Here is a 26,960-nt window from a genome sequence, read left to right as displayed (position 1 = left end):
CAAGTTACCTTGGTGAGTCCTTCAGAGAACAAAGGAGAAGCTCAAGTTCTTAAAGGAAAAGAAAGGGCAAATTGTAGAGGGAGAAATTACAAAAGTTGTTCCTCAGGAATTCTCATTGGTTGGCGTTAGTTAGTCTACAACCCACATAGCTAATTATTTAGCTCAAGGGGGAGTGAGACATGACTGCTGTTACGGTTTAAGTGCCTCTCTGGCCCAGAGGCATTTAAAGGGGTTTGCCTTCCTCAGATAAAAGGTGTTTTTTCTTTCTCAGACTGGCGCATTCTGGTGTACTCAGTTTTGGAGAGAGGAGTGTAGACTGATTACAGATAGGCGCTTGTCTGAGTTTTTAATTTATATGCAAAGAAGCTGCTGCCACAATCTAAAAGCACCCCTACAGCAGAGCGAACGGTCTCTGTTGAGGCGTTTCCACCCATCAGGAGAACACCAAAGTGCTTGATGAGAAGCGTGGAGAGGATGGAGATTCCTGTCACTGGTTTTACTGAAAGTTCGGCACTTGTCCACAAGGCCGAATCGGAAGAACGAGGACAAGTGGTTTGGGGAGAAGGAAAGAGAAGTTTTATTACTTTGCTGGCAAAGGAGGAAAAATGGTAGACCTTCTCATCTCAAAAATCCAAATTTCCTGAACATAAGCAGAAATACAGAGCTTTTAAAGGGAGGGCCCCTCAGTTCTAGGCTATCGTGGTTAACTATTCTAGCCTCCCATCTTTGCCCAAGACAAAGCCTATGAACTCCGCCAGCTGCTAGCTGCCCATCTGGGGGGCTGGCAGGGCAGCTGGCACCACCTGGGATGGCTGAGTTAGTCATCTCTTCTAACAAAGGACTTAACCTGCCTCAGGGATTCAGGCAAGGCTGCAGTTTCCAAAAAGAGTGGGGGAAGTTTTAAAGAGACAGAAAATATTTTTTTTTTTCTTCAGGCCCTTCCATCTGTTACACTGGGACCAAGAGGGGCTGTGAAACATGATAAAAGCTGGTCTAGGGGCACATGCAGGACCAGGTTCAACTAATAAGGAGATTAGAGATCAGAGTCTCCTTTGTAATATTATTTGAGGTCCTCCATTAGCTGACTCTTGTAGAGGTGTTTTGTTTTGTTTTGTTTTGTTTTGAATTTTTGATGACTTTCTGGAATTTGGCTCAATTATCTTGTGGAACATCTCACATCCTAGCTTCCTGGCAATCTTGTTGACTTGTTCTTCTCTCCTCTGTATTTTCTGAAACTGGATGTGGGTGTAGAGGCTGGACTGGACCCAGGTTAAGAATCCTTCACAGATGATGCTGTGAACATCCTGTTGGATCACATGGGGCGGGGGGACACAACAACAGGCTGTCTCCTGCTGGTGCTGCTCACTTCGATCTACTTAATGGAGGTGATAATCACAGCATTTCTCACAGTAAATGTGCATTTTCCTCCTTGAAATTAACAAATAGTGTAATCTGTTGAATTATACTTTGATATGCTGTTCCTCAACAACCTTTTACCCAAAAGGTTTGGCATCCACTCGTGGTTCTTGCCTGAATTTATTTCCCCTTCAGGGATTGCAATAAGGTAAATCATTTCTTCTATATTTATTAGAGGAAGTCTTCTGTAAAGAAGAGTTTCCTCTTCTCTCTGGTTTTTTGTTTGTTTGCGTTTTTTTGAGTATCACTGTAGACTCACGGATGGCTTTGTAACTCAATGTCAATTACCATCATGATTATTTTCAATACTCAAATTGTCTCAGTTTGGCCAGTGGGAGCCCCTTCAAGCGGCCTCTGGTGTCCCTTTGACATGATCCCAGTAGTCTTTGAGTGCTTTCTTATTTTCTGGTACAATAAGGTATCTTAGGCTCAACTTCTACTTTATTGGCTTTGGACTTGGAATTAGCCATTTCAGTGAGGATCCTTGGTTCCTTTTCCTGGGGAATTGTACTTAGACACCAAGTTCAGGGCATGAAGTATGCTCATTGCTATTAAAATGTTATAACTTCTATGCTCTTTCACTGAAAGAGATATTAATCGTCCACATGCATGTGTACATGTACCTATGAATTCACGCTGATATTTCTAACTTAAATTTAGCATTACTGAGTTTTTAGTTTAATCTTATTTTATTTAATAGTTGTATCTCTTGTCCCCTTCAAAGAAAATTATGGTTCCTAAAAACATCAAAAAAATATATATATATACACACGTGTAGTATTTTCTTGTTTTATCCAACAACATTCATATAGCAGTCTCAAAATGATAATAATAACTTTGCAATCTGGTTTAATGCTCAAACTTTAATACTAACAACAAACCCAGTAAGTGTAAAGTTTATTTGTAATACTTTTGTTCACAGAGAGTATCCTGCTAAGGATGTACAGCCCAAATATAGTGTTTGACAGTATCTTGAAATAATTCTTTCTGCCATGGTATTGTGTTATTAATTTGATCTATCAGTTTTTTTTGGTATACAGTTTTAATCTGGATTTTTCTCATCTTTTAAATTTCATTTTGTTTTTTGCACGTGTAAAACATTTGCATGGTTCAAAAGTCAAAACTATTTTTGAAAGTACGGAGAATTCTTGCTTCCAGCCCTATCCCTCTATACCATTCTTATCTATATGCTTAATCATTTTATGGGTTTCTGGCTTATCTTTCCAGTGTTTCTTTAAAATAAATAAGCAAACATATATATGCATACAGATATACGTATATATTCTTATCTTTATCTTTCATGTAAATAGCACTATATATACCCTGTCTGTATCTTGCTTTTTCTACTAACAATATATCTTGGATATCATTCCATAGCAGTTAATGGGGGAAATTCCTTATTCTTCTTTTTTATGGCTATAGAGCACTTCATTATGTGACTATACCATTATCCATTCAACCAGTCTCCCATGGATGAACACCTGACAACCTCCTATCTCTTGATATCTGGCCAGGTGCTGCAGTTTCCTGCCAACTTCTGCTTGGGGTGAATGAGCAAGGTAAAACTTTGGGGACATCACTTAAGACTCAGCCGCTCTTGGCCCAAAGCTCCAGGACTTGTTCTGGCTGCTGCTGCCGTTTCTGGCTTCAGGGAAGATGGGATCAATGCCAGGTATGAAGCTGCCCTGCTGTGCAAGTTGAACTTCCCAGTAAATGTAGAAGAACTGACCACTGGAACCATTTCCAATCTCATGGGAGGGGGATCATAGACTCTACTCATGTACATATTAAGCAGAGAGTAGGACCAGGCAAGTCAAGGTTATCCACTGTCCTAAGTTACTGCCCAAAGGAAAACTGATAGAAAAAGGGCCTCCACATTCTTAAACACAGAAGTAGTCAGCTCCAGGAAGAAGAGGAGAGCAATTCCCCAAGTAAAACTTGAGGAATACTGCGTATAGCTCCAACGGGAATGGGGAAGGGGTTTCAAACATGGAAGTGGGGACAGGGACCCACTGGTCTGGGAAGACATTTCCATCCCTAGGTCTCAACCCTTGTATTTTCCTAGAGGTAGATACTCAATTGTCTAAGAAAGGGGATGAGATCATCCCTATTGGTTTCAGGGCCTACAACAGAGTTTCAGGACCCTGAGGGCAGGAAGGAAGTGGGTGAGAAGGTTTATGGTCTGGGTCCAAGAGGCAGCAGGTGGGTTAGTGTATGGGTGTATTAAAGAACCAGCAAAGCCTGAGGGAATTGGGTTGGTAGACAAAAGAAAGCTCTAAGTACGTGGGCCCCATGCCAGTGCCTAGGGACCAGTCCAGACAGGAGAACCCACCCTAAACTATGATCTCAGCCCTAGGAGGCCCCCATTCTACAGCTGGAATGCCCATGACTTCTGCAGGTTAAAGATGACATCTGCTAATCTCCAGTCATGGTTCACGCCACCTACACCCTGGACTCCACAATGTGCTCCACAATAACCCTGAACATCTAAGAGCCCTGGGGCATCACCAGATTCCAAGGTGGGCTCTGAACTTGGTGTTACCACCAGCCAGTGGGTGTAGACCTGGAAGTCCCATCCCTTAGAGCAGGAATGTTGATGTCATGGGAACTGGAGACAGGGATGAACGTTCCATTTCTACATGCTTTTGCTGTTATACCAGCTGTCTAAAGCACGTTTCCTTTTTTGGTCTATGTGGCAGAGAGCTTTCCATCTGTCAGGAGTCAACATCAGCACCTCCTTGCTAATGGAGGCTTTCTTGGACCCTCTCAGGTAGAAAGACCCAATCCTTTCTTTTGATTCCTATCACATTCGATCCTGGCTGGATTATAAGGACTTTGGTTTCTCTCTATTCCTAACATTTAGCACTGTGTCAGGCACCTGCCTGGTACACAGTGACTGTTCAGAGAATGAATGAATGAATGAATGAAGTCAACAGATGAGGAAACTGGTCTGAAGGTGATTTGCCCATTTGCCAAAGTCACCCAGCCTGCTGGTTTCTCATCTTTCTGCACCTACCAGGAATAAAGACCAAAACTTAGATTGGCGTTTTCATGACTTGTTCTTTATATGGGTGTGGATTTATTTTAGAGTTCTTGTTGTCATTCCTAATAATTCCCTCTTGTGCCTACCTGGACCAAGCTCACCTTGTGCTGTGGTTAGGAAAACTTATCCCCACCCCTCACCCCACACTCACTCGCCTAACTCCACCTGAGGACTTGACCTTTTGGTCTCTCCATCAGTCAACAAGAGTGCTCAGAGGACCCACTGTCATTGTTCTCTGCTGGCACATGTGAAGTACAAAGACAGGCTCAGGCCAGGCCGAGGCTGGTAAAGACACAGAGGTCACAACACTCTTTTTAAAGTCACAGCAGTTTCCCTTAAAAAGCACAACTTGAGAGTTTCTGAGCTTCCCATGGGAATCTCATCATGACTACTATCAGAGACAGGACAATCCCAAAGTGCTTTTCCTGCTCTCACTCACCACTCAACACAACACTTCTAACACCAGACGTGTGGAGGTTTTTCACACACACGCCAGCCAAGCGATTCTACAGCAGACACCGGCTTCCTGTCCTCCACTTCAGTTAAACTCAATTCTAACACTATCTACCTGGACACAGCGTCAGATCCCACTGGGTGAGGGCTCAGGCCCATAAGACTGTTCCGCACCTCAGACACCAGTTGCAAGCCCCAGGTTGTGGCCTGTGCTTCAGCTACAAATTGGAGTTCCTACAACCCCCTCCTTGGCCTAATTTATTTGTTGGAGCAGTTCACAGGCCTTAGGGAAAAACTTCACCGATGCTTACCTATTATTACAAAGGACATTACAAAGGCAGACATAATCAGCCCGATGGAAGAGATGCTTAGGGCAAGGCAAGAGGGCACGAGTGTGGAGCTCCCATGCCCTCTCTGGGCCCACCACCCACCAGGAAACCTCTCGGGTTCAGCTGTCTAGAAGCTTCCCAAACTCAGTCCTTTGGGGTTTTTATGGAAGCCTCATTGTGTGGGCATGATTGGTTAAATCACTGGCCACTGGTGATCAACTTAACCTTCAGCCCCTCCCTCTCCCAATCCTCTAATCCTGCTTTGGTGAGCAGGACCAGCTGACATGGGGGTTGCAAACAAATATCCTCTAATGCTCAGCATAATCCCCACGTGCCACTCTCTCCTGCGCTTGCTTCGCTCATGTGTCCTAAGTGGTCCACGCAGACTTCTTCACCTGGAATAAAGTGAGAGAAAGTGACTGTAAATGTCTCCCTAGTTACTGTAGCTCAAGAGAGGCCAGACTAGATCCTGAAAAGGACCTGGGTCAGGGTGTCTTCTACAGTCACTCCTACCTCCCAGGACAAGCAAAGTTTCCACCTCCAAATTGCTGGAACTTTCTGTGGTATTGAATGGCTTGAATGATGCATCAAGAAAATGGACTCTGAAAAAAAGGCTTTTAACTACAGTATATTTTTAATAGATTATTTAAAAATTATTTCACCATGTACTCTCTTTGGTGATTTGTAGAAGCACTTGTATGTTAAATGCTTTACATCAGGAGATTAGTTTGTTCTTGGGTCCCTACAGAGAATTCCTCAAGAATGAATTGCCATTGTGCATTCAGAATTATGTGGCTGCAGCCGTTCCATCCTGCAGGTCGGTAACTCACAAATGTCCCCTCTGTCCTAGCTCTTCAAGCTGGGCCCTACAGACCCTAAGGGAACAACCTTTCAGAAAATTACTGGGTGTCTAGACTGATCATGTCTTTGAAACATTTTCTTGTCACTCAGTGATTTCTTGCTCTAACTTGACCCGACTGGCCTGAGAGATTGGGCAGATCACACTGTGAACACAGCTGGGGGGTGTGGAGGGTGAGGACCGGCCTATCCTGGCAGTGCCAGAGCAAGCCAGGCCCAGGTCCCCATGTTTGGACCCATTGTCTCCACTGAGAAGCCACCCCTGTGAAATATGCTTTGCTCTAGGTTCCACTACCCACACAAACACTGCTCAGCAGTGTTTGGGGAGATCCATCTCTACAAAGGGTTAAAGAAAAAAAGAATTGAGTTGGGTTGTAAGCAATTCATCCAATAAATATTTATTGAATGACTGTTTCATTCCAAGCCTTCTGTTAGGTGCTGAGAAATCAGAGGCAAATAAGTTGAGCCCATTGGCAAATGGCTGGCCAGATGGGTAGGAAAGCCAACCATCACCGTCCAGTTCGGTGTGGCAGTCGTGCTGGGCAGTGCAGTGGCTTTGCAGGAGTCCAGAGCAGGGACACGTAGTTCTGCTTGGGGGGACTGGAGAGCGTTAGGCAAGTCTTCCCAAAGGACATGCTGCTCGAGAAGGGTCCTGGAGAAAGACTCAAAGCTGGGGAGTCGGAGGAAGGCATTGCAGGTGAAGATGATCGGACACCTATCTGAAGACTTAAAGCTTTCGAAAGCTTGCTCTGACGGTGGTACGGAGAACAGATTGGGGAGGCCTTGCTCATAATGAAGTGAGAAATGATGAGAGGCTGAATTAAGAAAGGGGCTCTAGGCATGGAGCACAGGGGGCATCAGAAGAGAGAATGACCAGGACTTGAGAGTGATTGAAGTGGGGGACGGGGACACAGAGGACACCTTCCACGGCCCTAGCTTGAGTCACTGTGTTGTGGACAGGGGTACCCATCACTGACACCAGGAAGCAGCAGAGGACATGTGCTCAGCTGGACACGCAATCCTGGAGTTGCTGAGAGAGGGCAGAGTGCAAGAGTGTGAAGTGAAAAGGGCCCGAGACCAATAAGCTCATAAGGATGTTTGTCCACAAGAATTAAAGCACGTCTCTAATGGTGACAAATAACGACACATCTGCATGTGTGCTGACCACGAATATCTTTCTTAGGGAATTATATGATGGCTTAAGGATAGGGTACCCCAAATCTCCCTAGCATAGGAGAGGACCTAGAGAAAAGAGATGACACTTGAGCAGGTCATGCTCGGCTTACTACAATGTCTTCGCCTTAAAACACCACCACATGATAAACAAGGTGAGTGGCGAGAGGGTCCCCGTGACTCAGCAGCCATGGCCTCCTTCTGAAAGAGCCCGAAGACATCTACTCGGGCTTTGACAATGGTCTTAGAACAAGGTCTGAGCACGACGACACCACTGCCTGGGACAGCACACCATCCTTCTTCCGAGGCACACAAGCAGCTTAACCTGTGACCTCAGGGCCAGGTTAGCTGATCTGTTTAACTCATGCTGTTGCTGTTTCTGGAAGAACATCTATGAGGCGACTCTCTCTTGAAAGGCTTCAGAATAATTGATCATTATGACAGAGATGTGATTTTTTTAAAATGGAAAATACGCAAAAAGTGAGGAAGCAGTCATTGGACAGTTTTATAAAAATATCCATCCACAGAAGTGAATAGAAATGACGTAACATGTAATAATACAGCTGAGGTCTCTCTTCATTCTTTCTTATTCATATGTTCCCCCAGGTGTCCTTGCACGTAGAATTAGGTGATTTTTCTGACTGCAACACTATAGGCTGGAGTGTTGTGCTTCACTTGCACAAAAATTAGCTGAGAAAAGATTTAAATTGGTGTTTTAATTATCTACTAAGATAGCAAATCACCCCAAAACTCAGTGGCTTAAAACAACCACCATGGTTTTCTCTCATACCGCTCTGTGGATTGACTGGCTTTTGCTAACAGTTCCTCTGATCTATGAAGTAGTCAGCTGGGGCTTGATTTTGCTAGAACATTCCAAGATGGCTTCTTCACTCACTTGTCTGGTCTCTTGGTGCCCCTCCTCGTGGCTTTCTCTCCACGGAGGGCTCTCATCCCCCAGTTCTCTCTGAGCAGAGGCCTCTCCCCAGAAGGAGGTTGGATTCCTTACAACTGGCTGCCAGGGGTACAGAAACAGGTGCTGCCTCAGGCCCAGAGCGGGCCCAGCGTCACCTCCACCATGTTCTGTGGGCTAAATCGAGTCTCAGAGCCAATCAAGACTCAATGTGGGAGTGGACATCACCGGGTCACCCATGCCGTCAGGTATGGCTCCCTGGGAGGAATCTTTGAGCACTGGTGGCCACAACCCTCAGTGCCCAAGAGGCTGTGTGGTGTGGTGGTTACAGCAAGAGCTCTGGAGTCAGACAAACACGGGTTGAAATTTCATCTCAATTGCTTCCTGGCCGTGTGACCTTGAGCAAGTTACTTTGCATTCTGTGCCTCAGTTCCCCCAAATGTACAACATGGGCAAGAATGCCTATCTTATAGAGGTTGTTGTGCAGATTTAATGGGACAGAAGGTACATGGTGGGTTTGGCCAAGTGCCTGACACAATGAACGGAAGCTATAGGTTTGTGGTAGGTGGTCTGTGGGTGTTTCTACCGGGCACAAGTGCCCCTTGGAGAAGACCTAAGAAGGAACTTCAAGGAGAGAGAAGTCTTTGTAGTTTATCTGAATTTCAAGACACCTTACCCAATTCATACAGCATTTTTGAAAATGAGACTGCTGATTATGTTTTATAGGAGCCCATGGCTCTCCAAGCTCTGAAAGAAATTCATGAAACCACAGAAAGCCCCTCACACCTCACTGAGAGGTGAGGGACATCATTATCACAGAAGAAGCAAAGAAAATCATCCACAGCTGTAGGTTGGGAAGGAAGCTTGCCAGACGTGCCTTCATCCTCTGCATCCCTCTACGAGTGGGCTACCAGCCCCGTTGGAAGGACGGAGCAGAAACAGACATGGAGAGAGCCAAGGTCAGCCCATTGGGAGCCGTGTGCCTGGGTGTTGGGAAAACATTCTAAAATCAAGTAGCTTTAACCCTACCTGCATGCTGATGCCCCCAAATTTGTTTCTCAAGCTCAGAACTTGGAACTTCGGACACACATATCTACCTGCCTACTTTACCTCCCCTTGGGTGTCTAGAAGGTGTCGCCAACTTAGCATGCCCCAAGCCAGACCCCGGTAGGACAGGCAGCTACTGACGTGGCCCCTGTGAGCTGCCTCCTGCTATCATATCCCTGTGCCATCTCCTCCCCTTGACTGTGGGCTGGACCTGGGACTTACTGAGAAGGAGTCGAACATGTGATCGAACAAGTGATGGAAGTTACTTCCATGATTGGGTCATGAAAGACTGTCACATGCACCTTGCCCATATTCTCTCTCTGGTTCTTCTCACGGAGACGGGGAAGGGAGGGTGCCATCCAGCGAACAGAGGAATCTGCCTCACTGGAGCCTTGAGGTGACTGTGGCCCTGGTCAGCCCCTTCAGTTCAGCCTTGTGAGAGACCCAGGGCAACGTCTTGATGGCAGTCTCATGGGGGACTCCCAGGTGAACCGTGCCCCAAATCCTGACCCACAGAAACTGTGAGATAATAAATAATAAATGTGTACTATTGTAAGCCACTAAATTGGGGGGTAATTTGTTACACAGCAGTAGGCAACGAAGAAACCCTCCAAACCTGTTTCTCTGCCAGTCTCCTGCATTTCAGTTAATGGCATTATCATTCATCCAGATGTTTAAGCCAAGATCCCAGCAGTCATTCCTGGTTACTTTATTTTTACAAATTAGTTCCACCCTTCACCCCAGTCCTGATGCACACACAAGGTGTCCAGGGTCATCACCCTCCTCTCGAGTGTGTTTTGAGTCTGACTGCTTAGCATCTCCACTCCTTCCAGCCTAGCCCTGATCACGTCACCTCGCGCCTGCACTTCACTCCCACAGCCTCTGGTAGTTCTTTCTGTTCCTGAGTGCAGCACCCGTGTGGCCTGCATGGCGTGTGGTGTCCCCTCCCAGGGCTGGGAGTACATGTGACTGACTAATAAACAGCTGTGGGTCTCATCTGTCCGGAGTTGTGTGTTGTGTTCAGCTTCCCCAGAACCCTGGGGCAGGAATCCCTTCCTCTCCAACAGGGAGAGCACGGGGCGATTAACACAGATTACAGGAGCAAGGGTTGGGGCAACACAAGGAAGGGGCCACGAGCCAAGGAATGCTGGCATCCTCTAGGAGCTGAGAAGGGCAGGGAAACGAATTCCCCTAGAGCCTCCATAGGGAACACAGCCTGCTGCCACCTCGATTTTAGACTCCTGACCTCCAGAACTGTAAGGTAATGAACTCATGTTGTTTAACAACACCAAGTTTGTGGTAATTTGTTACAGCAGCCATGGGAAACAGATGTATCTTGTTTACCTTCTTCACGGAATCTACACTACCTGATATTATTTATTTATACGTTTGCTGTCTACCTCCTAATCCCCACGAGCCTGGGCACTGCGCCAGCTCTTTTCATCACCTTGTCTCTAGCTCTGTGAGCAGCTCCCTGCACATCTGGATGCTCAATACATTTTTAAACGAGTATTTAATGAAATACTGCAATGTTTCAGCAGTCTGTATGTGGTACTGTCTGTGCGTCCACTCTGCCACTAGTTCAAATAATCATGGAAAGACTTATATTTAAAATCATAGTAACTTTCTTTTGGATATTTTACAATAATCAAAGAGTATCCTACCCTTTAAAAAAAATTCAACTAACAAACAAACAAAAAACTCACCCCAATTCATAGGTGTATCTTTTTGCAAAATTGCTTAGGAAAGAGATTACTAAAATATCTTCCTAAGTACATTCATTAAAAAGGAGACAAAAATCCCATGTTTAAATCAACATGGCCTAAAACATAAAGCCCAGGGGTCATTTGAAGAGAGCTCAGGGCCATTCGGGCCAAGGGCTCCCAGGGGCACACACCTGCCCCAGAACTGCCAGTCTCTGGCTGGCCTTGTGTCCCTGTGACCTTGGCCCCGATTAGAGGCCACTCTTCCCCTTTGAGATTTCACTTCCGCATTAGTTTTCTATTGCTGCTTAGCTAATTGTTCACAAGTTTTATACAACATAGATTTGTCAGCTCACAGTTTCCTTGGTTGTGAAGTGCAGGTATGGGCTGCTGGGTCTCACCAGACTGAAATCAAGGTGGCAGCCAGAGCTGTTGTCTCGTCTGAGGCTCCTTCAAATTCAGTAGCTGTCAGCAGAATCCATTTCCTTGCGGTTGCAGGACTGAGGTTACCTTTTCCTAGCTGGCTGCTGGCTGGCACCTGTCCTCAGCTCCTAGAGGCCGCCATCACGGCCTGGCCACATGGCCCCTCGCTGTCCAGGCTGGCAGGGGAGCATCTGCTGCCGCCTCAGGTGTCCTCTAAGGGCCGCCTGATCAGGTCAGGCCCTCAGGATAATCTTCCTTCTGAGGAGCTCAAAGTCAACTGAGTAGGGGTCTTACTTACATCTGTGAAACCCCTTTTGCCACTGAACGTGATCCCGGGAGTGCTAGCCCATCACAGAGGTCCTGCTACATCAAGGGGGTTACTCAGGGCCTGTTCACCTGGGCATGGGGGTGGGAATGTTGGGGGCCCTCTCGGTGTTCTGTCCCCACAACCCCCGGGGTCAAATCACAGCTTCATTCCTACCAGTCCTGTCCCCTCCGGCCTGGGGGCATGGCCTCCTGCAGGACTTCAGCTGAGCCCACGGAAGCTCTGGTGCCCAGTGATAAAGGAACTATCTTATCTCTTCAGGCCAGGGACGCCCACCTGCAGAGCCCCTCACCTTCTCCCACTCGGCCCTGCGTGCCCCGCCAGGTCACCTTCCACCCGCCCCTCTGTCTCCTCCTCCAGCCACTCGGCCTCCTCCCTGTGCCCAGACATGCTGGGCATTTGTCTGCCTGGTGGCCTCTCTTCTTTTCCCTCCGCCCAGAACTCTTTTCCAGATACCAGAGACACTCAAGACTCTCTCCCTCACTTCCTCCAAGACTTGCTCAAAAATCTTTCCAGGTGAAGCCTCCCCTGCCATCCTTCTTATGACCTCAGCTTCCCCCCAGGGTCACTTCCTACCCCATCCTCTGCCTCCTTCCTCTCCTAGGCTCTCTCTGGGCAGGCTCAGTTCGATGTGGGCAGGAGGGGGCGCTGCTGCCCTTGGCTGGTGGGCGGCCACTGGCGGTGCCACTCACCTCCCTTGATCTCCAGCCCTCTCCGGGCTGTCAGGACCCTGGCGCTGGGAGGAGGCAGGCCCTGCCCGGGTGGGTGGCAGAGGCCTGGAGAGTGGGCATCATGGTCAGGGGCGGCCCCTTCCTCTCCCCGCTTTCTTGTTCCCGCAGGCCTCCTCCCGCACCTGTGGGGCTCACACCATTGCAGGTTCTGCCCTTCAGGTGGTCTTAGAAACTTGTCCAAACTTTTTTTGATTATGCATCTAAGTTACTTCCTCCCGAGCACAGCTTCCTGGGGTGGGCTCCAGGCCACACTGTCCTACGCCCTTCAGGACAGGCTGAGGGGCTTGTCTGCCTGGGGGTTGCTATGATTTTAATGTGTCCCCCAAAAGCATGCATTGGAAAGTTAATTCCCAATGCAACAGTGTTGAGAAGTGGGTTCTAACTCGAGCTGCTAAGGTCAGGAGGGCTCCAGCCTCATGAGGGACCAATGCAGATAATAAAAGGCTGAGGCTGTGAGTTCTCTCTCTCTCTCTCTCTCCCCTGATCATGTGATGCTTCCACCATGTTATGATGCAGTCGGAAGGGCCCTCGCTCTGCAGATGTGGCCCCTCGATCTTGGACTTCCCAGTCTCCAAAGCCACGAGCCCAAAACATTTCGATTCATTATAAATTACCCAGCATGGAGTATTCTGTTATACCAGCACGAAACAATAAGGCAGTGGTGTCCTAGGCCCCTCCCGCGTGACAGCCGGCTCACAGGCGCCTGCAGGTGAGGCCTGGACACCTGACACCCTGCACAGTGGGGTGAGGTTGGACCTGCTGGGTCAGCGCTGCCCCCACCCTGCATCACTGTCCCCCTTCTACACCACACTCCCCTTCTCCACGAGCTTCTGCAGCTGGACTAAGTTGTGAGTGGGCTTCGAACACACCTGGGCTGAGCTTAGAGCAAAGCATGCCCCTCAAGGTGCCCTTGCCGCATGGCTTACCCACGGGGTAAGTGCCCTTACCCACTGCTTAGCCCATGTGGCATGACCAGGCTGGGCACAGGGCCCATCTCATGCTCTGGGTGCCTGCAATGTTGGTCTATGGTGTAATTCCCTTCCTGAGAAGAAATTCAGTAGTTTCTAGTACTCAGGGCCCAAGCAAAGGCCTAAAAATCACCATCCATGCTTCTTTCAGTATTTTAGATATAGTCATTCTTGGTATCCATGGGGATTGGCTCCAGGACCCCCTGAGGAGACCAAAATCCACATACGCTCAGGTCCCTTATAGAAAACGGCACAGTACTTGCAGATAACCTATTGTATTGTTCAACCATAGGTGATGACTTAAATCATTTCTAGAGTAATTATAATACCTAATACAACGTAAATGCTATGAAAGTGCTTGTTATACTGTATTATTTTTAAAATTTGTGTTATTTTTTATTGCATTATTTTTTATTTTTGAATATAATATTTTCAATCTGTGGTTGGTTGAATCCACAGATGCAAACACTTGGTGTGGAGGGAGGACAGTACATACGTGTATTGCTCTTAAAGCAGCACTGTGTCGGTTCTGAACATAGAAGAAGTTAGCCATATATTAAACTTTAAGGAAGTAAATAGGATCCAAGTGGATTTTTAAATTTAACAAATCATCACAGACGTATCAATGTCTTTCAGAAAATGTTAATCAAAATGTTCACACTCTAATTTGAGATGCTGCTTTGCTTTGCTGTATAATACTGTTTTTTGAGAATGTTATCAAAGCATTATACACTTGAAAAATGTTTTTGAAAGGATGTGATGATATCCCCCAACTTTTTCCTATTGGCCAAGATTTAATGTTTTTTTTCTTTATCCTGATTTTTTTAATCAAATCAACTTTACCGAGGCATGCTTTACACACAACACAACGCACCCATTGTGAGCAGTTTGATGAGTTTTTGACAAATGTATACACCTGTGCTACTACCACTGCATCCTCATTGGACTATTCCTGTGCTGCTCAATCAGATACAGGACGTTTCCATCACCCTGAAACGTTCTTTCCTGACCCTTCCCAGGCACACCCTCTAGCCAATCACCCCCTATTGAGAAGAAAGTATTTAAAACAAAGGTTTTTTGTTTTTTTCTCATTGATTACCCCACCCCAACACAATCATGGCTCTTTTCTTTCTCTCCTTCATTCCTGTTGCACCAGCAGCCTGACAATTTGTTGGATGGAAGCACCGGGCCGCTGCCTGGCTCTCTGCCTAGGGAGAGTGAACGGGCCTCCTTGTTTTCCTCTTCCTTCTCGGTGTCTGCTCACGCCTCTGCCTCCACCATCCCACCCGCCCATCCACCCACCCATCCAATCGCTTGGATGGCCACCACGAGCCACCATTACCAGGAATCCCACTTCCACACAACTTACGTTTTAATAGGAAAGACAAATAATGTAACAATTATGCTAGAAAGGCAATACATATGACAACAGGGAAGAATGGGGCCAGTAGGAGTAGCTGGGGAGGGGACGTTACTGAGGGAGACTGGAAGAACAAATGTTAAAGAGCCAGGTCATCATCGCAGCCATGCACATTGAGTGCCGCAGGCTGGGCACAGAGGTCGCTGCTGGTGACCCAGACAGACATGGGCCTGCTATCATGGGGTGCACATGGCTGTGGGGGAAGCCGGGATGGGGCAGTGAGATGATTTTCCAGGCGGTGGGAACATGCGAAATGGCACATAGGGAAGAGAGAAGGTGATGAGTTAGAGACGCTGAAATTTCCACCTGGCCAGAGTGCAGGTGTCAGCCGGGAGGGGCCTGGCTTGAGGGAGGGACTGAGCCACAGCCATCGCATCCGCAGGGTACTCAGGTGCTGTGCAGCCCGGCTAAGTCCCTCATCAGAACCCTGAATGCAGGCAGCCCATCCCAATCACTTGCGAGTAATTTCCTTCTGTCTTTCATATACACAGCCATGATTGAAACGACCTTTCACGAACAGCAGGGAAGGCCTGCCGAAGAAAATGAGGTATGTGAGAAGACGCTCTATGTACCTGATTGCCGTGTAACTTTTGGTGAGTCGCAGAGTGAGAATTTCAGATGAGGATTAAAGATTGCCAAGGGGGCAGCGTACTTAAAAAAGATCCCCTCCATGTCCCACTTCAGAGAAGCAGGGAGGAAGGAATATTTGTCATTCGTAGTCTACCTTCTTCCCCGATAATTTTAAGGTAAATTATTTATGCAGTTTCCATCTGAATTGTTGACCTTTTGATGAACGCTACTGGATATGCACCTATTTATTACATTGAGGCGAACATTCCGCAGGGTTCCGCAAGGGCTGTAAAGTCTGACATACTCCAGCTGCCCGTTCACTTTTGGTCATAACATGCCCATACAGGCACTTACTCTTCTGTAATTTAATATTTGAGAAAATCTATCTACTTTGTAGTGAGTTTTCTCTGTACATTTCACCTAAAATGAAAGCTCTTTGAAAACCCACATCTCCAGTGGGCTCTCATTCACACAATATTCTGGAAATGTAAAATCCTAAATGCTTGCTGACTTCAAATCAACATTTCTAACCCGACTTAAACAGCTGGCCGAATTGCTCTGTTCGTGGACGTCCTTTCACTTTGACTCAGCGTTCATTTTGAGGGGCTGATTTTCTTTGCTTGGGTGGCCCCGAACTACTTACCATCAGATCAGTAATATGGTCTATCAAAATCTATTTCAGAAATACTTTTAATCGATGGTGAAGAGTGTGCCCTTCAGGATTCCACCTCTTTTGTGTGTGTCGTTTTGCATTTCACTGAGCCTCTCTCAGACAAAGCAATGTCTGAGTCCAGGGCACGTCCATGATGTGGTGCCTTTCAAATCCATCAGTCTGGAAACCAGTAACTTCGTGCACTATTGGTTCCAGAATTTCAGCTAAGGCTGCCACAGAACTACTCAAAAGACATCTTCTGTCCTGAGTAAGGATGTCCATTGACTTGTATTTTTGACTCTAAGGTTGTGTTGGCTTCACCAGCAGTGAGACCTCTGACTTCCCCCCGAGAGTTATGTAAGAGAAGCTGCTGGGAATCTGAGCTAACTGACAGCATCCGGGGTTATTTATGGACTAGGATCCTGGGCTAGCACACACCTCAGTCCAGTACTCCTGGTTATTCGAAATGATGATAAATGACAGCCTCAGCCCCCGACTCTATTGGAAATATTTCCCTCCTATTCCTAGGTGCTCAGTGCGTGAATCTGCTCAGTAATCAGAATTGACCAGCTTGAGTGAAGTGTGGATTTTCCATCAGGCTTAAACCTCAGACACTTATGGCTTTAAAATACATAAATGCTCTTGGGAAATCACAGGATGGTGCTTCTCATAAATGGGGAAAAAACGTAGTATATGAATTTTCATGGAGAAATGCCTAATGTTAATCCTGATTGAGATGAATGTCATTGGTCAGATTTCAGCAAATAACTGCTGGATTATTTAGGCCTTTGTGGGCTGGCCCAGGAAGGTCACCACCATTTAAGAGTCCCAGGGAAAAGGCTGCCAGAGATTCAAACAGAAGGCTCAGAGACCAATATTCTGAACATAACTGGACTTTATAACTTAGTATCTTCCGTGGACGTCTTTTCTAACAGAAAGGAAAACTTCTCAAATTATCGAAAACACTCTTGTTTAGTGGAGGTGGTGGTGAATGGGGCTTTCATCGTAGTATGATCTACCTGTACAAAGGAAATACTCGACCTTCTGGTTTTGGTTTTATCCATTTTCCCCTGTTCTAAGTGATATATTGTTAGTGTGGTGGACCTGCCTTCTGTGAACCACAGCACAGAATTAGGAGTTTCTAAGCTCAAACTGACAAAGGAACGTGTCTTCCTGAGCCTGCAGAATTCAAAAGGGTAACAGATTAACCCTAGGGGTAAAATGATGAACAAATAACTTTTCCGTAAAGAGCATATTGTGCTGATTTATTATAGAATGCAGTTAAAAAAAATATTTTGAGGTTAGCCTCTCCAGTTTAAAAGCACTTAACTAGAAACACTTGAACAGCTATGCAATGGTCTCTCCCTTACTGGCTCCCCCTTACCAAGCACTGTAAACAGGGTTTTGAGAACATTCAATCCATTTCTTGATATGAACAATCAAAGAATTTAATGCAAACATACTTGCTTCTCAAAGAAAACCATCTTTCAAATTTCCAAAGCATGCATTGTTACTTGGCATTAGGTATTTCAAAATGACAAACTTTCTTATGGTATTGTAAGGCCAAAATATGATACCTATTTACCAGAAGACATACACATTACAACTAGAAAAAAATTACAAATGTTAACCTAGGGTAACAATTCCATCAGGAATTAATGGGGAAAGGCACTGCATCCCTCTCATATCACCACAGAGCTACTACCCACTTTACATGCTTTGAATTCAAGTCCTGTTAAACATGTGAACAGCGTGTTCTACGACATATGATTCACAGGTAGGTTAATACATCTTACACTATTCTTCCACTGCCGTATTTTTCACCCAAGTGTACAACAGGTATGAATATATGTTATCAGCTTTATTTACAAGTTTATCTTGATGTCATAGTGGGGTAAAAAAATCAACTATCTCAACCAACAGTTCCCCAGAAGGTTTTTGGCTATGATTCGTGTATATAAACCACCACAGGAAAGAAATAACGGAAACCAATGTCCAACCCCAAACACCTAAACTAAAATTTCTCACTCACTAAAAGTTGGCAGTGAAACTGCTATTCTCTGAATTGCATAAGCTAAACTCTACGTAGGAACTTCAGATCAACTTTTTTTTTTTTTTGCAAAAGCACAAATTACATGTTGCACTGGATAGGGTGCTGAATGGATGTGTTTCAGGTGGAGTTCCACGTGTGGGTGCTGTTGCAAAGAGAGTTGACAATCTGGATGGAAAGGTGACATGTTTTCCAGATGCTTTCCTAGCTTCCCAAAAGATGTCAAACAACAGGGTGTAACTTTATATACGAACAAAGGTTAGTCTCCAAAATCAGTAATATACATGCACAAACATTAGAACATGAGGGAAGAAATGAAACACTACATTTTCCACATTGCATTGTTGTTGTTTCCACAGCCTTTCTGCACTAGGCAGCTTTGCATGGCGCCTCTTCCCACCAGTAGAGAGTCGACCCCGTAGGCTGGTCAGACACGGAAAGGTCTCCCTGGACCCACTGATCAACCTGCCCTTGGCAAAAACAGAACTTACCAGAAAAGAACAAGTACAAAACACTATCGTTATCGGTTTTCTCAAGACGGTCCCAAATGTCCTTGTGCGATCAACACAAACTCAGTGATTGGCCCAAGACATTCCCGAGGGCCATGAACATTGACTGATGTGCAGCATTAGAACAAGGAAACAAAGCCTTGATTCTCTTCTGAGCAACATGAACTGGAATTTCTGCCACGCGATCACGGCTGCCACCTCCAAAGTCGTGACCGGCCACTTCCACAGTAAAAGATTCCTTCCCGCGAGTACGATTCGGAATGCTCCCTGGTCCGCGTGCCGGCTCAGCTCAGGTGGATAGGCGTGTACTCCGGCCTCCTGGTCTGGATAATTTTTGGCTTGGGTCTCTTCATCCTCTCCACCTCCTCCTCTTCCTCCTTCTCTTCATCGCTCTCACACACATGGACCACCACGCTAGGTGTGGTGTCGGTCGCTGCGTGCAACTCATACTTTTCCCCTGGGGAAAGGAAAGAGTTTGGGGGTAACTTGGACAAGCCCTGGGAAGTCGAAAGCAAACATATATGGAGAGCACTGAGGGTTGCGAACACTCAGCGGAGCGGGGAGACACAGCTGGAGAGTTCTGGAGTTGTGTTTCTCTGCTGGCTCATTCCGAAACAGATATATTCCCATCGTGTCTGACTCTGCTTCCAGTCAAACACTTGGGTCCAGGCGTATGGAAGGTATGGAAGGAACGTACTTTTATGGTTACACTTATCATGTCTCCCAGGCATCCTAAACTCCCAGAGGACTCCCCCTCTGCCAGCATTTCCCCAAGTGTGGTGTGAGAAACACCAGTTCAGTAAAAAGATGTCACAGGAATAAACACATTTGGAAACAGACACCCTGAGGCTCCCGCCGGGTCACCGTGCACACCAGGGAACACGAGCTGCCCGGAAGCCCCGACGCACACTTGGGGTGGGCACACTGAACCAGGTGCTCCAAAACCATTTCTGACCATGGCATCCTTTTTCTTACAACCACCAGCAGCCCCCAGAACCAGGAATGCCCTGCTGTTCCATGTCAGCCTGGCTCCCACCACGTTCAGTCAAGGTCAGGCCGCTCTGGTCTAGCAGGGGTGGGGTGAACGTTCTGCAGCTGAAGAGCCTGGCAATGCTGAACGAAGGAGCTGGGGCATCCCCTTAGGGTGCCAGCCTGGCCACAGGAGGAGCCTGTACCTTGGTGCTCACAGGAGGCAATGTGGCAGTGGCCAACACATGGCCCTTAAGCCCAACCCTTAGTACCTGGGGCTCATGGGAACTTTATTCTGCCACTCTGCATGCAAGTCTCCTCCTCTATAAAACAGGACAGCAATGGCATCCACCTTGTGGAGCACTTAGTTCCTGGCTCCCAGACACTTGCCCTCTAAGTGTTACCTAGAATTATGTTCAAGAATGGAGGCTGAATTTCACTGCTGGAATGCTGAGAGCTGCAGAAACTAACAGGGGCGAGAGGTTTGCTTTGCTTGCTCCACCCCAGGCCTGGGGTGAGTTTTCCTCCAGGGCTTGGTACCCAGGATTTCTCTGCTGCTGTGGGTGGGCAAGAAGGCCCCTCACCCCACACCATGTGCCTGGCTGATTTCCAACTGGAAAGAGCAGCTCAGCAGGGCTTCCAGCCTTGGCTACCTGGCTACTTACTCCCCTAAACCCCAAAGGAACTTTTACTCACAAAGAAGGTGGTAGCTTTATCTCAATCCCACACTAGGGAGACTGGAATGTTAGTGTAATTGCATTTGAAAAGCTGAAGGTGCCTCTGCTCTCTCAGAGAGGGACTTCAGGTAAGGGAGGCCAGAGAGATCTTGAACACCAGTGGTTAAGAGCCTCTTCACAAACCCTTATCTACCTACCAATCAACCCAAATCTAGAAAGCTCAGCCTTTAGGAGATTTTTGTAAAAATCTCTGCAATCCTGTTGGCTGAAAAGCACAGCCAAAATATGAAATATTACTCAAGCTCATTGTCAAGTGAACCAGGGGCAAACTGATTTTATGATGTCTATTTTCTATAAAGCCTTCTCCAACGAGCCTTCTGGAAAGGGAGTGGTAGATTTTGGAGTGTGAAGAATTTTTATTAACAGCAGCTCTTGCCTCTGGAAGAGCCTGACGCCTCTCCCCAGGTGGAGATCCGTTTCCTGCCCCTGTAACGTCCCTGCCCTCAGCTTTGCTCATGCCCCTGGCCCGGAGCTGCCCTGGGGGCCACAGGCTTCCTCCAGCTGGTCATTCTCTATCTTGACCTTCACGCCACGATTAGCAGTAGGTAACTCGAGTCTCACTTTGTATCACACAGGGAATTTCCATTTGGGCGATGTTTGCAGAAATGTAATCTTTTCAGTATGAAACTGCTGATGGTCCCAGAAAATAAAGCCCTCAGCCCAAAGGGACATCAGATTGCTGGGCACGGAGAGCCGAGGCCTGACGGGCTCAGCGTTAATGTGACTTGCCCCATCGACAGGGCAGGAGGGGCTCACACCTCTTCGCCCCAGGAGCCTCCCTCACTCCTGCCTCCTCGCCAAACCCTAGCAGACAGGACAGGAACCACCATTTTATTGTTTCCAAAAAACATGTGTTGAGCATTGGCTGTGGGACAGGTGCTGTGTGAAGTGCTTTTGCCCTAGGGTGATCTACTGCTCACAGTTCCACGGGGTGAGGCCCCTGTTATGGACAAGGAGCCTGAGGCACCTGTGCCCCTTCAGAGGACAGGAACCTCCTCTTTCTTGGGCCAGCTCCATAGGGGAGCACCCTGTGGGGCTGCAAGGTCGGGCACGCATGACTGGGGCTCCTTCCTCACTGTGGTCTCTGGTTCTCCTTCACCATTAAAAAGGTGAAATTACTTTGACTAAAAACGAAATTTCCAAAGGGGGGTTCTGTTTGCCCTTTCCAAAGTCCAATCATTCATCCCCACTAGGAGTGATAGGACCTGGGGCCAGGCTCCAGCCACCCATGCAGGCTGTGCTCCGTGGGTGCTGGGAGGGCTTCCTGTGACACCCTGCTGGGTGACCCTGCTGGGGCCACAGAGCAGGGGCCCTGTGACCAGCCACGGTCTGTGATGCTGCAGGCAGTCCTGAGAGGCAGGCAGGCATGCTCCCAGCATGAGTGACAGGGACACAGAAGAATGCAAGGAGGCAGTTCACAAAACACAATTGCATGGGCTCACAGGAGGGCCAAAAGGGGCCCTGGGGATGCTGCTCCCCTATGCAGGTGAGCACCCCATCTCTCCCCACCTTCCTCCCCACCTGAGGGCGCTGCTTACCTGGCCCTAGCTTGGAGATAGCATATAAAAGATCATAGTTTATGACTGGAGTAGCATCTTCCACTTGTTTCCAACCAACCGGCGGAGAAGCGGGAGGAGAGATCAGAAACTGCTTGTCTGGATTTGGCGGGGCCAGGTGTGAGCTTCCTATGTGTAAGGTCTGAGGACAGAGACAAACACAGGTCACTGGTTGGGAGGGAAGAACTGCGGCAAGACAACAGCACCCAATGGCAGCTGACAGGGGACAGGTGGATCAACGTCCAGGCACCAGAACAGGTGTGGTTCAGGATGACTAGGAACACAGCTGTAAGGGGAAGGCAAAGAGGTATCTGAACTCTGGTTATGGTGCAAACATGATGCCGTCCCTCCCAGGGCTGTGGGACTCACAGGCACGGGGACTGCAAGTAATTAGGCTCGACCCAGACTGCCAGAACATCACCAGAGATGCTTTTAGTATACATGGAAAAAATAAAGCCACTGTTATCGAGGTCAGAAGGGATCTTAGAATCGGTTTTTCCCAGCTCCTCACACCACAAAGGCATATGCTGAAGATGGTGCAGCTCTTCAGGGTCAAGGAGCCAGGGTCCCACCCACCAGGCTCCCAGGCTCCCCCACCCAGCAGGACACCTGCACTTCCCGCCCTGAGGGGCTCCCCACGAGATGCCAAATGTGAGGGAGGAAAAAAATCCACCTTCCAGGAGGTTTAAAGCAATGATAATAAGGAACAATAGCCTATGATCCTAGTTTGATCGTAAACATTTTATCAGTGATTAGAGGGCTGTCCGGAAAGACTTTGCACCGAAAGCTTACCAGTTTAGGTTTTCTTTGCACTTTGATACTCCATTCCCCTTAAATTTTCACAATGAATATGCATTATTCTAACAATCAGAAAGGATCGTGGAAGTGCTAAGTAATTATTTCCATAAAACCTCATCCAGTGCACAAAGGCGTGTACTCCCAGAGGAAGCCCAGGGACCCAAGGTCAAAGCCCAGCCCCGCGCCTCCCAAGGCAGGATGGTGGGGGGGCACCCCACATTTTAATTGACACTCGAAGGGCCCAGCAAGTTTGCCTTGGTCACTTTGAGGAAGAAGAAGCATTCTGGCCCCCTGCCATGGAGTCAGATGAGCTTTATCCCACTGTCAGGAAGCCCTGGACAGGGTCCGTCCTACCCTGGCAAGGGGAGGGGACTCAGAGCCTGATTGGGGACTTGCTTTACCTGGGGAGCAGCATTCTAGAAGCTCCTTTTCCCTCCGCTGACAATCTGTCAGCCTCTGTTAGGACATCAAATGGAACTTTGGGAGCTGCCTGGAAGGTGGGTCACCTGTCCTAATGTCCCCGAGGAGGGATGGAAGGGTGGTGGGCAGGCGAAAAAGCACATCCACTCACGGCTCTCTCCTCCCACCATGGGGCCTTGGGGCCAGGACCTCTGCTAACAGGAGGGTTTCTTAGCACCTGCTACCAGTCTGGTTAACCCACATTTTCCTTTCAAGCCAGGCCTGGCAGCCTTGTGCAATCTGCATAGACATTTGCAGACTCCTCTACTGAATGCCCTGGGAACCTGCAGGAGCAGGAACCACTCTGGTCTGCTCAGACTGGAGTGGGTTTTAGCCCCAACCCTAGAGAAAAATCATGGACACCAGCTGCACAAATCTTAGGGGCTTGAGTAGCCCACACTGCTGTGCCCCACAAGCTTCCCGAATAAACAGGAAAAGCATTTCTGATCCCATCGTTATCAACCCCAGAGCATCAGGGGCTATTTCTGAAGTTGCTTTCAAATACACCTTGGTGTCTTCTGAAAATAGCTGAGACACGGAAAATTCAGAGTATGAATTTTGCCTTTCTCAAGATGAATTCTTGGCGTTTCCAATCAATGTACAACTTAAGGTATAAGCTACTTTAAAACAGGGCGGGAGGCAGAAGGGAGAAGCGTGTATAGCAATGAACCTGACTCACCTGAGCGAAATATAACTTCATTTCCTTTCCCAGAAACTCGGTCTTGTGCAGCTGGAGTCGGGCATCTGCGGCAGATAAGGGGTTGCTGAAGTTTATTCTGACTCTTTTGAAGCTCTTAAAATACTGAAAGGTGATGTCCTTGTCATATGTCCTAAAGAGGGCCTCAAATTTGGCCTGAAAAATAAAAATAAAAACAAAAGAGGTTAACATTTACCTGCATATGACCTTTAACTACAATGACATCATTACATTTCTTATTGAGGAAGTGAATTGTCAATCATTCCAAGAATTCCTAACTTCTTCCATAGGGAAAAGCCGTTCCCCTCCTAGAGGATAATGTCCTTTTAGTCCTAGTACAGGTAACTTTACCAGAAGGTAAGAAGGGATGATTTACTAAATTCATTTAATCACAGAACAACCACCAATACAAACACTTCTTATGGTAACAGAAACATTCTTTCTAAAGTAGAATGAGCATTTTCCAAAGAGGTACAATTCTTATGTCCTATGACCTTTCCTAGTGAGCCAACTCCAATCCCGCCACTTAGCTCAGGGCAATGCTGTGTTCACCAAATATTTCTTTAGGGCTTAAAAGCATTGCAGCTAATTTGAAAACAAACAAACAAACAAACAAAAAAAACTTTTATGAAATTAATAAAAGTCTTGCATTTCTTAAAAGAAGTAGTTTTTAAGAATTCTCGCTATTGTTTTTATCTCAGTCTGTTATTTTTTAACTCTCTAAAATGACAGTGTTTTAAAAATTAATGTATCGCAGATGGACCCTTTTCTGCGTGCTGACTTTAATATAGGTGCACACCTTGCTCTAGTGCTACAAGGGGTAGTGAAAATAAGGAAATGTCAGGCGTTCTTACAATGAAAAGCCCAAGTTGGGGGATTACAAGTTCAGGTTCAGGAAACGGCTCATCAGCCTCTTGGGAAAGGCTCGGAGCAGCCCCTGGGCAGGGTCCTGGGGTTGGGGTGGGGAGCAGGAGCCCAGGGCAATTCTCAGGATTCCTCCCAGAGAGGGAGCTAGCTGGACGAAGCATCAAGGAAGACTGCATGGGCTTCTATTCGCCCTGTTTTCTGAGTCTTTTTACCAGACAAAACTCTTAGGACGGGGGCGGGACCCCATGTGAAACGCAAAAGGGCTGGCCGAGAAGAAGGGGTGACCCAGAGCCTGGGACCCGAGCCACCGTCCCTCTGCACAGAAGAGCAGCCAGAGCCCACCAGGTACCCTGGAAAACCCATGGCAAGCGCAGTGTTTCTACAGAGGGAGTGAGGATTCGGAGACCATCTTCCGGAATATTCACTGCTAGAAAGCTCAGGAAGGCACAGGCAGTGATGCCTGCGCCACGCAGGCTGTGGGTAGGAATGAGGCAGTCTGTCTCCACCAGGCAGGTCGTTAAGGAGGACGTGCAACAACCCACAGCCCTGCTCTCCTTGCACTCCCTGGCTCGTCTTCAGTTTACGAACATGTCTGTGACTTTCCCAGGGGCGGCTCCGCGGAGGCCTGGCGGCACGTTTGCTCTGGCCACCTCTGGCTTTTTTCCCTGCCTCTCTCCAGCACGGGCACGTTGCTGGCGTAAGGTTGGCTGTGCAAATTTGGAATTTCACATGAGCTCATCAATAGGCACCGTGACCAACTGTGTAGTTTTGAAGTTATGATTCAGAATTTGGGAGAGATGACTTTGTCGAATATTTTTAGAATACAGATCAGGGCTCGGGATCAAAGCAAAAGAGAACTCACATTATCTTTTAAACCTAGATTAATATTATGCCATTCTCTTATAAAATAATCTTATTTGTCCTAATAACTGATATCTAGTTATTGGATTGCATCTCTATGTAATTAAAAAATAATGATTTGACTCATGTAAGGTTAATATTTAATACACTGACATTGTAGTATTTTAAAAATAGAGAATGTTCTACAATCAAAAACTACGGTCCAAGCCCACAAGCATCATATACAATATGGAGTTAAATTTGATTAAAAAAAAAAAAAAAAACCTTCACATGTCCCAGTATGGCTTTGGGTATAAAGTAGATGACACAAACACCACCCCCAAATAGAACATACAGGATTCATTCATATATGATATTATTAAAGATCAATGACTGGGTAGCTACAGATGAAAAATCTTACATTGTAATCAAATGAAAGAGAAAAGTATAGTGATTAAAATTACTAATTATATTAATCACTATCACTGAGAGCTGCTGCCCAGGAGGCGTATTGATCCCACACTTAATTTATCCAGTTTTATTATTTGCTATGGCTGCATTTTCCCTAGCTAGAGAAATCTGAAAGCTTAAGGACAGGCCCTTATAATTCCTTCAAACATATAAATATCTCTACAATATTTATTTCCTGAGCTGAACTCAAATTATTCTGAACTCTACCTGTAAAAGTAAAATGTTTTATTCACTGTCAGAAGCGACCTCCCTCTGAAGAGCTTCCTTACAACATACACAGAGTGAAAAACACACAATGCCAAACGCCGCCTTACTAGTTAGTTGGTCCAGGAACCTGGATGTTTTCTAATGTTGAGATCTTTAAAAATTTCTTCACAGTGAATTCCTCAGGCAACAGCTTTTAATTCTCAAAGCTCCAAATGCTTTGGATTTATTTCAAAACCCCCAAACCCACTAGAGAGCCACATACCCCCAAGTATTTCAGTTAACAGTCGTCCTCATTAGCATAATGCTTTGAAAGCTCTCAAAAATCACGTTATATTAAGAAGCCTTACCCTGGTTTCACTTTCGCTGAAGATATCACTGTTTGCCACACAGGCAATCAGGGAGCTAAAACTGTAGTTAAAGTTTCTAAAATGCATCTTGCTTTCTTACAGCAAAAGCACTAGAGAGCGGCGCAGTCAAGTCCCAAGTGAGATTCCTTTCCAAGAGGCTGGAAGTTCTTTCTTGAGCCAGCACTTATAAAGCACCAAGGGCCAGCCCCCTGGGAAAAAAAAAAAAAAAGCACAGCTTCCAGAGCATCCTGTTTGGACAGCAAATTCCTGAGTCAAGTCCTGCATGCTTGCAGGCAGACAGGGACAAAGTGTAAGTTTCTACTGGAAAGAGGTGACGTCAACACCTTAGTCATTTTCCCTATGCTAATTAACTTTGCTTGGGGAGAATGGAAAAAACAGCTGAGGTTTGCTTCCCAGCTGCTTTATCAACCC

At 46.8% G+C, this 26,960-nt stretch overlaps 1 protein-coding gene across 3 annotated transcripts in view; it reads right to left on the bottom strand.

The window, feature by feature from the left end:
• Positions 1-17,208: 17,208 nt before the first annotated feature.
• The window catches only part of RCAN1 (regulator of calcineurin 1), an 86,437-nt gene continuing 76,685 nt past the window's right edge, over positions 17,209-26,960 (bottom strand). The window contains exons 1-4 of one of the 3 annotated variants that reach the window (XM_069472314.1): positions 26,529-26,688; positions 23,779-23,952; positions 21,825-21,984; positions 17,209-19,037 (exon numbers count right to left, since the gene is read on the bottom strand). In XM_069472314.1, coding sequence (XP_069328415.1) covers positions 18,865-19,037; positions 21,825-21,984; positions 23,779-23,952; positions 26,529-26,615 — 594 coding nt within the window. In that variant the 5' untranslated portion in view covers positions 26,616-26,688 and the 3' untranslated portion in view covers positions 17,209-18,864. Of the gene's footprint in view, positions 19,038-21,824; positions 21,985-23,778; positions 23,953-26,528; positions 26,689-26,960 lie in introns of those variants that run through there. The other 2 variants (XM_069472313.1, XM_069472315.1) reach the window with 2 other exon arrangements.

Source organism: Eulemur rufifrons, chromosome 7, assembly GCF_041146395.1.
Source record: "Eulemur rufifrons isolate Redbay chromosome 7, OSU_ERuf_1, whole genome shotgun sequence".
Classification (NCBI taxonomy): Eukaryota; Metazoa; Chordata; class Mammalia; order Primates; family Lemuridae; genus Eulemur; species Eulemur rufifrons.
The sequence above is the reverse complement of the archived record's forward strand: the minus strand, read 5'-3'. Positions and strand labels throughout refer to the sequence as shown.